The sequence below is a fragment of the Polistes dominula genome, unplaced genomic scaffold, assembly GCF_049000335.1.
Source record: "Polistes dominula isolate Pdom_NZ unplaced genomic scaffold, Pdom_raw_medaka contig_37, whole genome shotgun sequence".
Lineage (NCBI taxonomy): Eukaryota > Metazoa > Arthropoda > Insecta > Hymenoptera > Vespidae > Polistes > Polistes dominula.
The window spans coordinates 1,021,254-1,035,000 of NW_028301169.1; the positions used below are offsets into that span (position 1 = coordinate 1,021,254).

At 26.8% G+C, this 13,747-nt stretch overlaps 1 protein-coding gene across 13 annotated transcripts in view; it reads left to right on the forward strand.

Annotated features, from left to right (window-relative positions):
* The window catches only part of sei (potassium voltage-gated channel seizure), a 129,948-nt gene that overhangs the window by 115,085 nt on the left and 1,116 nt on the right, over positions 1-13,747 (forward strand). For 4 of the 13 annotated variants that reach the window (XM_089179113.1, XM_089179116.1, XM_089179120.1 and 1 more), the window contains 6 exons: positions 523-618; positions 1,380-1,520; positions 1,931-2,261; positions 3,621-3,725; positions 6,008-6,247; positions 7,302-13,747. The exon at positions 7,302-13,747 is cut by the window's right edge and continues 1,116 nt beyond it. In XM_089179113.1, the coding sequence (XP_089035239.1) occupies positions 523-618; positions 1,380-1,520; positions 1,931-2,261; positions 3,621-3,725; positions 6,008-6,247; positions 7,302-7,821 (1,433 nt within the window). In that variant the 3' untranslated portion in view covers positions 7,822-13,747. Of the gene's footprint in view, positions 1-522; positions 619-1,379; positions 1,521-1,930; positions 2,262-2,644; positions 2,723-3,620; positions 3,726-6,007; positions 6,248-7,301 lie in introns of all 13 variants that reach the window. The other 9 variants (XM_089179125.1, XM_089179117.1, XM_089179119.1 and 6 more) reach the window with 9 other exon arrangements.

Consider the following 13,747-nt stretch of genomic DNA (forward strand, 5'->3'; position numbering starts at 1 on the left):
AGTTCATCTTTAAACTTGTTAACCCTAATAATTCAATGGTTTGTTCGGAAAAAAGTCATTTGTAATATTGAAAACTCGAAACATTTGACATTTCAAATCCAATGTGATCAATTTAATTAAAATTCAATTACACTCCGAACAAATCAACAATTTATATATTTATTATAAATACTATTAAATATATATATATATATATATATTTAGCTTATTTAATGTTTTGCCAAACCCCCCTGTTCTACCCTTATAGATTTATAAAATAATTTTAGACAATTTCCGCAAATCAGATCAACCCTCAAAACTTCTCCCACTTCTTCACCTTCTTTTTTCTTCTTCTTTTTTGGCTTGTCAAAAATGTTTTTTTTTTTTTTTTTTTTTTTTATAAGTTGGTACCGAGTGTGCGTGTGTGTACTACGTTTATAAAAAAAAAAAAAAGAAAAGAAAAGAAAAAAAAAAAAAGCTTTTGCGGTTGCGTTTGGTTTTTATTCCCGAGTTCGTTAACACCTTGAAAACATGGTTGTTCAGGCATGCTAACCCATCTCAAGCGCAGTATTCCGGACCTACGTCAGCACAAGATTCATCTGCAGCCTCTAACGAGTCATGATTACCTCGCCAAACAGAGTAAGTTTTTTATCGCTAGTAGAAAAATCCCACATTTTTAATGCTGAGATGAGAGATCATTAATTTGGGTTCGGTAAGCCCACACCACGCATCGTTATGTGTTTTATATGATTCCCTTTTTTTTAATTGCTTACTAATTATTTTTACCATTTAAACAAATATATTAATTATAAAATATGAAATAATGAATAAATTACTAACGCCCCACACCCCCCCCCTCCCCACTCTTGACTTTTAAGTTGATTGGTAATTTAAAAATGTTCGAAATTTATTGTACAATTTGTAGAATATAATTATTGAATTATTAATTGTTTTGTTATTAATGGTAAAAATAATTTGTAATCTGTAGTTAATATTATTAGAAAAATGAAAGATAAACACTGAGACAAACAGATTATTAGATAAAAAAAATATATATATATATAAATATAAATAATTATTATATGGAAGTACAGCAGACTGGTATTTGGATGACACCATTGCAAAAGTATACGAAAATGATTTATTATGGGATTTCATTCGACATGATTGAACATGCTCATCTTATAGATGATGCTTTGTTGTTTAGAAAGTGTGTATTGTAAATTATGTTCAATTGAAAAATGTCATTTTGTGTATATATATATATATATACATCTACATATGTATATATACGTTGTTCATACGATATATATATATATATATATCTGTGTCAAAAATAAATATATATTAAATTAATTATTATTTGAAATTAATAAAAATTGGTTTTTATTTTTAATCAGTGACAACGCCATTGACAAAACCAGCACGTAGAAGTTCGGCCACTGGTGAAAGTTGCCTAAGTCAAAATGTCATTCATCCAACTTCAACAACATCCAGTCATTATACAACACCATCTCCACCACAACATCCACATTCTCATGGTAAATCTTATAATTAAAATAATTTTAACCCTTTGAAAGCTATTAGTAAAGATAACAAAATTAAAAAATAATTCAAAATATAACCAAAAGTTTTGTGAATTTATTAAACTAACATCTTCACATGCAATTTATTCACCTTCAACAACAACAAAATAAATTCACAAACCTTTTCTTATAATTGAAATAATTTTAACCCTTTGAAAGCTATTAGTAAAGATAACAAAATTAAAAAATAATTCAAAATATAACCAAAAGTTTTGTGAATTTATTAAACTAACATCTTCACATGCAATTTATTCACCTTCAACACACAAAAAATTGGCTATCAACATACAACAAAATAAATTCACATCTCTTTAATTAATTAATTCTTTTTCTTGACACGTTTCTTATGAATTTTTTAATTGCAGGTGATTTTCAAAGTGGTCCAGGACGACCAATAGAAGAAATAAATGCTAGGATAGATCAATTATCAAGACAAGTAACATCATTGGAAACTTCAATGACAGGAGACATCAGATTGATATTAACATTGTTACAACAAACCCTTAATTCATCAAGGGAAAGTTCTAGCATTGAAATGATGCCTGGTACTGCACCTGCAGGTTCAGCAAGACAAACTGGTAGGCCACCTGCACTCGTTCAAAGATCAGCAAGTGAACCACAACCACCAACGACACCAGCTATTTCTAATAATGGAAATGGAAAGATTCAACCTAGCACTTCGCATGGTTTGTTTAGGTAAAATAAAACAATCATTATTATTATTATTATTATTATTTAATTATTTCTCGGGATCGATATTTTTCTAAACAATTTTTGTATTATTTGTTTCTGTACCCTTTTCTGTTGAGTTTTTAAGAATTAATGATTTATTTAATTTTTTTTTTTTTTAATACAAAATAGAACAAATTTTAATAGTTTAGTTTTTATTATGGATTTTTTGTTTTCTCTTTTGTTTTCTACGATGGTGTAACATCAATGATAATAATTAATTAGTTTATCATATAGGATATTTTATTTATTTTATTTTTTTTTTTTTTACAGTAGTAGTCTTCACAATGATTCTTCTTTGACCTTCCCAGGAAGTTTAATCGTAATATATATTTTTTATTCTTGAAAAGCTTTCTTTCGAAATCCCTGGATCAGTTGCATTTGATTTCGGCGTCTTTTATTTTGGATAAATTGGACAAGTTCCGAAGGTGACCATAATCATTAATCTTCTCTTTCAACAATCCCTTCAGAGCAGTGTTGCGCAATTCGATTGAAAGAATTTATAAGTTTCTGTTTTGTTTTTTTGTTTTTGGTTTTTTTTTTTTTAAATAATCGACAATAATTTGTTTATTATCCACAAATTATTATTATAATCCCGTTACGTTGATTTGAATTTTAATCAAAACGAATAATGAATTAAACAACAAATTAGAAAGAAAGAAAGAAAGAAAGAAAGAAAGAAAGAAAGAATGGAAAAGACATTGTTTCCTCTTTTTTATTTGATGAATAATTTGAAAAAAATGAAATTTCTTTTTCAATTTGATCAATTTAATTTCGATAAACAAATTCGATAAACTATATAAGCATTTTTGATATTCTTTCAATCTAGATTTCCAACTAGACCTTTTAGAACGGCTCGTTTTATTTGAAATTATGTTCATCTTTTTTTTTGTTTTTGTTTACTTTAATTTCATAATTTTGTGCATCATTTCGAAATGAAAATTTTTTTCTTTACATTTCTTCTTATCTTCTCGTCACACTACTCAGCTCTCTCACATTTGACATTGTCAACAATTATTATTTCAATTAACTTAACAATATTAATTTAAGAATATTGATTTTGTTTTCACGCAATTGAATGGAAAATAGGAATTTTAAAAATGATTTTGAACAAAAAAAAAAAGAAAAAATTTGAAATGCAATCACGTTTCTTCTCGTATTAAAATAAAATGCAAGCAACCATCATCACAGGCTTGTTTTTTTTTTTTCTGTTTCTTGAATTTTATTATTTTGTTTGAAATCGAAACAACAATTTACACACATTGCAACAACAATAGCAACAACAACAACATCAAAAACACGTATCACAACACACATATTCCGCAGTTCTAGCGTTTCACGAAGGATTTCGACATTTTGGATTTGGAGAAACAAGCAACGTATCTTAAAAACTGCCGATGGTGTAGGAGACTTTCGACGCGGAAAACTTGTGTGGGTATTCATCATCATCATCATCATCATCATCGGGATTCAATTTATTTTTTTGTTTGTGTACATACATTCTATTATCCGGGAGTTGTTGGCTTTATTTTATTATTAATTATTAATTAATTAATTTATTTATTTATTTATTATTATACTCCTAAACATTTTGTTCTTCTTTTTATTTTTATTTGTTTTAATTTTTTGTTTTTGTTTTTGTTTTTAAGACAACTTTTATCATTCGATGTATTCAAAACAATTTTGATCTTTTGGGATACGTGTTTTGACATTTTTCAAACGAATATAAAATTAAATTAATTAATTTTTGTTTATTCAATTAGATGGCAAACACGTTGTAATAAATGTTACAATTGTATTTATTCGATACAAATTACAAATCAATTTTTTGTCAATGTAAATTCGTCGTTAAAAACGTTCGAACACACTTAATCATTTTGTTGTTGTTGTTCTCGAACATCCAAAATCTGGCATCACAAAATCTGACATCAACAAATTTCAATCTGACATTCAAGAAAAATTATTTTACATTTGTAGAAAATGAAAACTATTCATTAATTAGTTTCTTCAAGGTTTCTAATTGAGTTTAGGATTTTCTCATAAAACGTTGATCCATTTTTTATTTTATAATTTCAACACATTATCCCTGATTTCATTTCATTTCAATTTCAATTTCAATTTCAATTTCAATTTCAACATTTTTACGTTTCTCCACAAAATTTCAACACTTTCAAATCACAAATTTCCATCAATTAGTATAATAAAAAGGAATACAATCATGCATGGTTATTGACTGCTAATATTTTTTATTCACCATCACGGAATCCTTCACTTTACAAAAAACAGATACAAATGAAAGATACTTGAAAAGTTAGATAAAAGTTAGCTGAAATAACGCGACACCCTTTACATTTTTCATTATTATTATTAATACACATGATTATTTATTTATTTATTTATTTATTTATTTATTTATATATTTATCTTCCTAATCTTTCAACTACCCCATACATTCCGTTGTTTATTACCACGTATGAAAATAATTACGTGTTTACTGTGAACAACCAACACACACACACACATTAACAAAATTGTTTCGTAATACGTGAGACCAATTTTTAATTGTCAAATATTTACGAAACACTTTGTATATTATTCAACATTTATTTATACAAATATATTATTAAATATATGTGTGTGTGTATGTGTGTTAAGGCATTCACAGTATTCACTGGAGAACGTGAAAATCCAAATGACGGAATATATTTAATTTATTTATTAGTCAAATAAAATAGAGCTTAAATTATGAAATTTTTAGAATGTAATATTCACCATGTTTTTTTAAATAATTTTTTTTCGTTGTTAGTTGTATAAACAAAATAGTAGTTTAAGAATCATAGTAGTTTCATTGCAAAAACGTTAATACAACGTTTTGAGATGCTGCATTGAAGTATTATTATTATTATTATTATTATTATTTGCAGAGCAATAATAATGTAGAATACAATTAGAATGATTTATAAATAATTAGATTGATCATAGTTAGCACTGATAATATGCAAGCAAAAGTAAACAAGCAAGCAAGTTTTCTCATTTCCGAGCATTTTTATTCTCAATCATCACAAATTTCAATTGTTATTATTGTATAAGTAATATTTATCTCATTTATAAAAAAAAAAAAACGCACACATACACGTGTAAATAATAACATATCAAGTAATGCAAAATTACTATTGAGCTGAAAAATAAAATTAAAATTAAAATACAAATTAAAATAAAAAGCAAGTAGTTTGTATCAATAATTTTCATTAATCAATTTTGTATTGCATCGTATTGTAATCTATTTATTAATTTATTTATTTAAAACGATTAAAAAAAATATATTCTTAGGAAAACAACGCGTTTGTTTTAACGGGACACTGCTCTGGAAAATAAAACAGCATAAACATTGTTTAGACAATTGTTTTTCTTTTTTAGCAGCATTTAAACCCTAATCCCATTGTACATAATTCACGTGCTTTTTTATTAATTAATTCCAATTATATATATATATATATATATATATATATTTAATTATTATTTAAATAATAAACAATTATATAAACGATCTCGAAAATGATTTCGAATTACGATGAATGAAATTAAATATAAAAAAAAAAAAAAAAAAAACAGAAATCGTATCGGTGAGTGTGTGGGAGGTGGTGAGTGGTGGTGGTGGTGTTTAAAATAAAACAAAAAAATAAAAAATTAATTATAAACAATTATTTTCACAGTAGACCACCAACAAGGGAACCAACGTCTACGTCATCAGGTACATCGAGACTTACTATGACTTCTGATACGTCGGCCTTGGCTACGGCCCTTCAGGCGGCCTTGAACGGAAGAACGGCACCAACCAGATCACAAAGTCAACCGGTTGACTTGGCCGTACCTACGACCACCCAACAAACTCATCAACCACACGCTTGGCATAGTCAGCCTGCGGCATTCAGAAGAGGTGAATTTAGAAGCGGGTATGTATTATCATTTTTTATTTATATATATACTTAATACATCGTTGATAAGCCCTTTCCATCCCTCCCAACATTCACGGTTATCAAATGTGTTAGAATATTATTGATATATTAGGGTGAATCTGATGGTTTGTGATATTAGTTGTGTTATTTATTATTTTAATTTTATATTTGAATATAATATTTTCAAATGTTATCTATGGATTGTGACACAAACCTGACGCAACCCTGATGCAACTCTAATATTTAATTTCTAACCCAAATGTTTATTATTTTAACTTAATTTTTAAATAGAATATTTCATAATTTTATCTATGCGTTGTGACACAAACCTGACGCAACCCTGACACAACTCTAATATTTAATTTCCTACCCAAATGTTTATTATTTTAACTTAATTTTTAAATAGAATATTTCATAATTTTATCTATGCGTTGTGACACAAACCTGACACAACCCTGATGCTCTCTAATATTTAATTTCCTACCCAAATGTTTATTATTTTAACTTAATTTTTAAATAGAATATTTTACAATTTTATCTATGCGTTGTGACACAAACCTGACACAACCCTGATGCTCTCTAATATTTAATTTCCTACCCAAATGTTTATTATTTTAACTTAATTTTTAAATAGAATATTTCCAAATTTTATCTATGCGTTGTGACACAAACCTGACGCAACCCTGATGCAACTCTAATATTTAATTTCCTACCCAAATGTTTATTATTTTAACCTAATATTTAAATATAATATTTCCAAATTTTATTTATGGGTTGTGAACGAACCCTAATATTCAACTTACCACCCTATTATTATTATTCAATATTCTCTAATATTTAATATTACACCATAATATTTTTAATATTAATTAAATTGTAATTTTTTAATTCCCCAAAAAAACCCTACCAATTAACCAATAAGCACAAGTCCTAATTCCTAATCAAACAAATTGCATGAAACAAATAATCACATCATACTTATTGATTAATCTCAAATCAATGAAAAATATGAACAAATAAAACTAAAAAAAACAAATGATTTCTCTAAAAGTAGGTACAGTTCGTTCAACAAAAGATCCGAACCTGAAGGTGAAGATCCATGGACTTGCGTTGTATCTGTGCCAGAAACAAGAGGAACAACACAAAGACCACGTAGCGGTGATTCTCGTAAAGATTCATCATCAAATCATCGTTGTCACGATCAACAACAACAACAACAACAACAACAACGTGGAACAGATAATGGTGGTGGTGGTAGTGGTAGACATGGTACAACATTGACAGGAGGATTAACAACTACGACAACTACGACAACAACTTCAACTGGTCAACAACTAAATACGAGTAGTAGTAGTAGTAGTGGTGCTGGTGTAGGTGGTGTTGGACAAGATGTTGGTGTAGTTGTTGTCCAATCGTTGGGTGCTAGTGGTGCTGGTGGTAATAGTAATAATCAACGTCAAGAATCTTCTAGGCAAACTAGCGAAGACATGTCATGGGAATTTACGATAAATGAAGCACCAATAGCAAGACTCGAATCATTGGACGAATTAGATCAAGATCATGGTAGTTAAAAGACAATTCATTAAACAAAAACAACAACAACACAAAAAATAACAAAAGGGAATTTTTAATCATACGAAATTAACGATAAAAAAAAAATCAACAACAACAAGGAATAAAAATATGATTACACCATTAACGTGCTTGTTGGGTGGGTTTAAATTGAAGTTTGCTCAAACTTCCCCCACCTAGAGAAAAAAAAACAAAAGAGAAAGAGAGACATAGAGACATAAAGAGAGAGAGAGAGAGAGAGAGAGAGAGAGAGAGAGAGAGAGAGATAATTGCTGTGAGTTCGTTTGCTAACTCTCGTTTCCGGTTTCGTTTATTTTTTTGGTTTTGTTTATTTTGTAATTTATTTTGTCTCCCCACTTACACTCACCCCCCTACCCAAGCCGGTTAATGAATGACAGTGGAGGGTAATAAAAAGGGAAATATATTTAGTGTATAATTGATAATAGAAAATTAGTAGGTTGCTGCTGGTCTTTAGGGTTGTTTTTTTGTGTCTTGAAAAAAAAAACAAGAGGAAGAAAAAAAACTGCTTAATATTTAATCCCTGTGCTCTCGTCCTCTCCTCCTTGATTTTAAATATCTTTATATTAAATAATTAATAATTATTGTTATTCAAAAGGGTTATTTAATTTTTTCTTTTGTTAAAAGTTTACTTTGAGATTTTTTTGGGGGATTCATATTTGAACCATAAAATGAAGTATCTACATATATATATATAAAATAAAAACAAAGCTTTTGCCATATCACAATCTTCACACACGTTTCAATGCCAAGAATTGAAGAAACCATACAGGACTCGGATATATTAGTATGCATATATATATATATATTATATTTATTAACATATGTTCAAAAGAGAGAGAAAGAAATGGAGACAGAAAAAGAGAGAGAGAGAGAGAGAGAAAGAAAATGATTAAAATGGAAAAGAATGGGAAAGAAACTGATTGACGAGCACGTTTTATTCTAATCGATGAAAAATAAAATGAACAAGTAAAAAAATAGGAAGAATTTCATAAAGGAACAAAAAACCTTGCCAAGGAATAGAAAAATAAAAAGAAGAAGAAGAAGAATGATAACAAAAGGGATGATGATAAATTGTAGTAAACACGAACATAAATTACGCCAAACAAAAACAAAAAAGTAAAGTAAAGTAAAGTAAAATTAAAATTAAAATTAAAATAAAATAAAATAAAATAAAATGAATTTTACGTCCTTCGAAGTGAACGAAGTTAACGAAAAGAAGAAGAAGAAGAAGAAGAAGAAGAAGAAGAAGAAGGAAAAAAAAAAAGAAACCAATTGTCAATAATTATACACACGTGAGCACGTATTTGCTTACTTTAAAAAAAAAAAAAAAAAACTAATAAAAAATGATTAAACTCGAATGAATAAAAAAACAAAGAAGAAAAATACAAATATTAAAAAAAAAAAAAAAATCACATTAATTAATAAATACAGTAAAACTATAAAAAAACAAAACAAAACTATAAAAGTCAGCAGATAAACGCAAACAACAAGCTCGAACAAGCTCGAACAAACTTGAACAAACATAAAACTGTATGTTGTTTGTCCATCTATTGAATAATTCAAAAAAAAAAAAAATAATAATACCTGAATTTCAAATTTCTACCTGGAAATGATTTTTCATTCAATTTTCACTCTGAGTGAATATTGTTTGTTTTTTTTTTTTTTTTTTTTTAGATTTGTTTTTTTCTTTCTTCTTTTGTTTTTCACAGATTTTTGAGAGAAATGTGTTTCCCCTGAGAGAAAGAAAGAGAAACAAAAAAAAATAAAGAAAAGTTTAACCCATCACGAGTGAGAACAACCCCTTTAGAAAATGATTTATTTTGTTTTTGTTGATTCTTTGTTTATACTTTTTGTTGTTGTTGTTTTTTTTTTAAACAAAGCGACACAGCTGCCGAGACGGACACTAGAATCGGACCGGGCGAACACCATTTTTTTATTCACTTCACCTGCGGACGATTTTTCTTTTTTTTCCGTGTAGATTACACGTCACACATGCGTATACGCTATTAAAAAAAAAAAAAAATTAAATAAACACACACATACACACACATATATACACGCGCTTGAAATACCAAAAAAGAAAACATTTTAAATAATAATTATTATAATTCTAATAATAATAATATTAATGATAATTATAATAATAATAATAATAATAATACTAATTCTAATGATAATTCTAATGATAATTCTAATGATAATTCTAATGATAATAATAATAATAATAATAATAATAATAATAATGATAGTAATAAAAAAAAAATACGGTAAAAAGGAAAAAAAACATTAAATATTATAAATAAAAAATTGAATACAGAAATGCGAAGAAAAAAAAGAAACAAAGAAAAACATGACGATGAAAAATGAAAAGGTGAAGTTGAAGATGAAGATGAAGATGAGGAATGAAGATGAAGATGAAAGAGAAAGAAAACTCGAAATGGAAAGTTAAAAAACGTGTGAAAGGTTGAAGAAAAGAATGAAAGTAAAAAAAAAACCATATGTTAAAAATAAATCACATAAAAAAACAAATGAACAAAAGAAGAAAAATTTCGATGGAGGAGAAAAGGGGGGATGAGAAAAAGGGACAGAAGGGTTTTTTGGGGGCGGGGGGGGGGTATAAAAACGAACGCATGTTTTGGACATAGTCTTTCAGTGAAACAAAATAAAAAAAATAAAAAATAATAAAAAAAAATAAATAAATAAATAAATGCTAGTAGAAAACAAATTCACAAATTTACGAAAAAATTTATGAGAAAGAGAAAGAGAGAGAGAGAGAGAGAAGAAAAAATTGAATAAAAAAATACATGAAAATACGCTGATAAAATAAATCGAATAAACAAAATAATTAAAATGAAAAAAAAATTGAATTTAAAACAAAATACACAGATACAAATGTAAAAAAAAAAAAAAAATAGAAAAGAAAAGAAAAGAAAAGAGAAAAGTAAATAAATAAAAAAAAAAAAACTAAAAAAGTATTAAAAAAAAAAATTAAAAAATAAAACGACGACTGAGAGAGCACACCCTTCTTTTTGTAACGCTTACATAGGCGACCTTGAGAGGAAGCATGCGACGCTTCGCAATATTAAAATTAAAAATTAAAAATTAAAAATTAAAAATTAAAAATAAAAACGTCGATGAGTAAAAAAAAAAAACAAGAAAAAGAAAAAAAAACACAAACACACAAAAATAATATCACGTATAATATGTAATTAAATTTATTTAGAAAAAGACATGCGCATTTGCCACGAATATTTGAATAAAAAAAAATTAATCAAAGGGGTTGTTGAACAAAAGGAAAAAAGAAAAAAATCAAAAGGGATGAGAAATAATAAGACAAAAAAAAACCAAAAACCAAATAAAATAAAATAATAACCAAAAAAATTGAGATCTTTTGCGAAGATGATGAACATACTTGTCGGTTTCTTTTCTAAATAAAACAAAACAAAACACGGTATCTGTTCTAACCTAAAAAAAAAAAAAAAACAAATCAATTTGAAAAATGGCGGAGTTGTGGGAAAAGAAAAGAAAGGAAGGGGAAGGGCGAAGGGGGGGAGAAAAACAAAAAGTAAAATGGCAAAATGGAAACGAAAAAACAAAGACAAATATAAATTAAAAAAAAAAAAAAAAGTAAAAATTTGATATTAACGCAAGAATAAAAAAAATAGCTAATATTATTAAACAATATTATATATATATATATATATATATATATATATATATATATATAGTTAATAATAATTATTCTTATATTTATATATTATCACGAAATTGTTATTATCAACTTAACGATAATAATAATAATAATGAATAATGAACGAATATTATTATTATTATTATTACTATTACTATTACTATTATTATTATTATTATTAATATTATTATTATTATTATTATAAATTATTGCAATTATTCTTGTTTTAATTATCGTCGAATAAAATGACGGGAGAGGGGGATTAAAAAAAAACGGGGGATGATTTAAGGATGTGAAAGAAGGATGAAAAAAATTCTAATAATGATCATATTGAAATTATGCGTATTACATATACATATGTATGTACTCTCAGTGCACGCAATTATTATTATTATTAAAAAAAAATAATAATTAAAAAAATGGTAAATAAAAATTTGCAAATTATAAAAGAGAGAGAGAGAGAGATAGAGAGAGAGAGAGAGAGAGAGAGAGAATAACCTAAAAAAATATCATGGTGATATTATACAATGTGTATATAATACATATACGTGTGTTGATAATTTATACAGCGAAATTAATCTTTAAAAATTTAATAAATATTATTTTACGTTTTATTAACAAAACAATAATTTGTTAATGTAAAAATATAAATTAAGGTTATGTTGAACTTTTTTTTGTGAAAATTTAATTATCAACACGTATGTGTATATTTATGTATGCATGTATGTATGTATGTATGTATGTATGTATGATGTATGTATGTGTATGTGAGTATGTGTGTATATTCGCAATTAAAAATGAGAAGTTTGAGAGAGAGAGAGAGAGAGAGAAAAAAGATTAAATAACGTTATACATATGTATATGTCTTATGTACGTGTTTTTTTAAATCGCAAAGTAAATAATGTGTATAAAAAAAAAAGATGAAAAGAAAGAAAGAAAGAAAAAAAAAATATCTCGCCGAGCTCTTATTACAGATTTTATCATCTCTGCTGCCACTCTTTTACAAATTTTAAGCGTACCATGTATATAATAACTTTATATATATACACATACACACACACAAACATCATACATATGTATATATGTATGTATATACTTTAAGTTGTTGGATTTTCTTACCCCTTTTATTTATTAATTTTTTTTTTTTTAAATTTTGTTTTTCCTAAAAATTAAACTTTTCACCTGCACACAACACACCACCATGTTTTATGTATTACCAACCACCCCATGCTCGTATCGAGGATGGATTATAATGATTTTACAATAATAATTTATAATATCGATGATTTATCGATGATCTATTATTACGAGAATAGTAAAATACAAAGTAAAGAAAAGTAATGAATGAGAAATACAAATGGCGGATAAGTTTTGTTTTTCTGTGGGGTATGGGGTGTGGGGGGAGGGTGGGTCGACGAGAATGTGGAAAGAAGAAGAAGAAATCATGTGAAAATAATTTACAAATGAAATGAGAAAATTGTATGATGAAGATGAACATGAAAGATGACGAAATTATGTGAAAATAAAATTCAAAGTAAAATGAGATATAGGTGTGAAAGGTGACGATGAAAATGAAAGCTGAAGTTGAAGATGAATGATAAAAAAAGAAAAAAGAAAAAAAGAAGAAGAAGAACGCCGTCCCATTCGTTCTTTTGCTCGTTGTGTCAGTCTCTCATTTTCGACCAAATATTAAAATACAATAAAATAAAATAAAATAAAATTAAATTAAAATAATTCTTTACAAGAAACAAAATGTTAAATCAACGCAAGAAAAGAAAAAGAGCCGACATATTATTAATTCGATATGTAAACAAACGATTTAATGATAATGGTACACGTTAGTTAACAAAATTAACCACGTGTGTGAATGAAAACACAAAGAAGTTTGACAACAACAACAACAACAACAAAATAGACGAAGAATAAAAATGAACGTTGACGATGAAAAAATGAACGTTGACGATGAAAATGATTGATGACGATGAAAATGAAAAATGAATAAGAAAAAGTAGTAGAAAGAAAAAGGCAAGCCAACACACTGCAGGCACTTTATTAAGAAATAAAAAAAAAAAAAACAAAAAGAGGAAAAAAAAACAAAAAAATGAATTAAACGAACAAGCAGCTTTTAATTAAAATATGAACATAGCGGAATCCTTTAATTATTCTAACGTAGTAGTATAAACGCAGCACACGCGGATTTTCGCACTTAGATT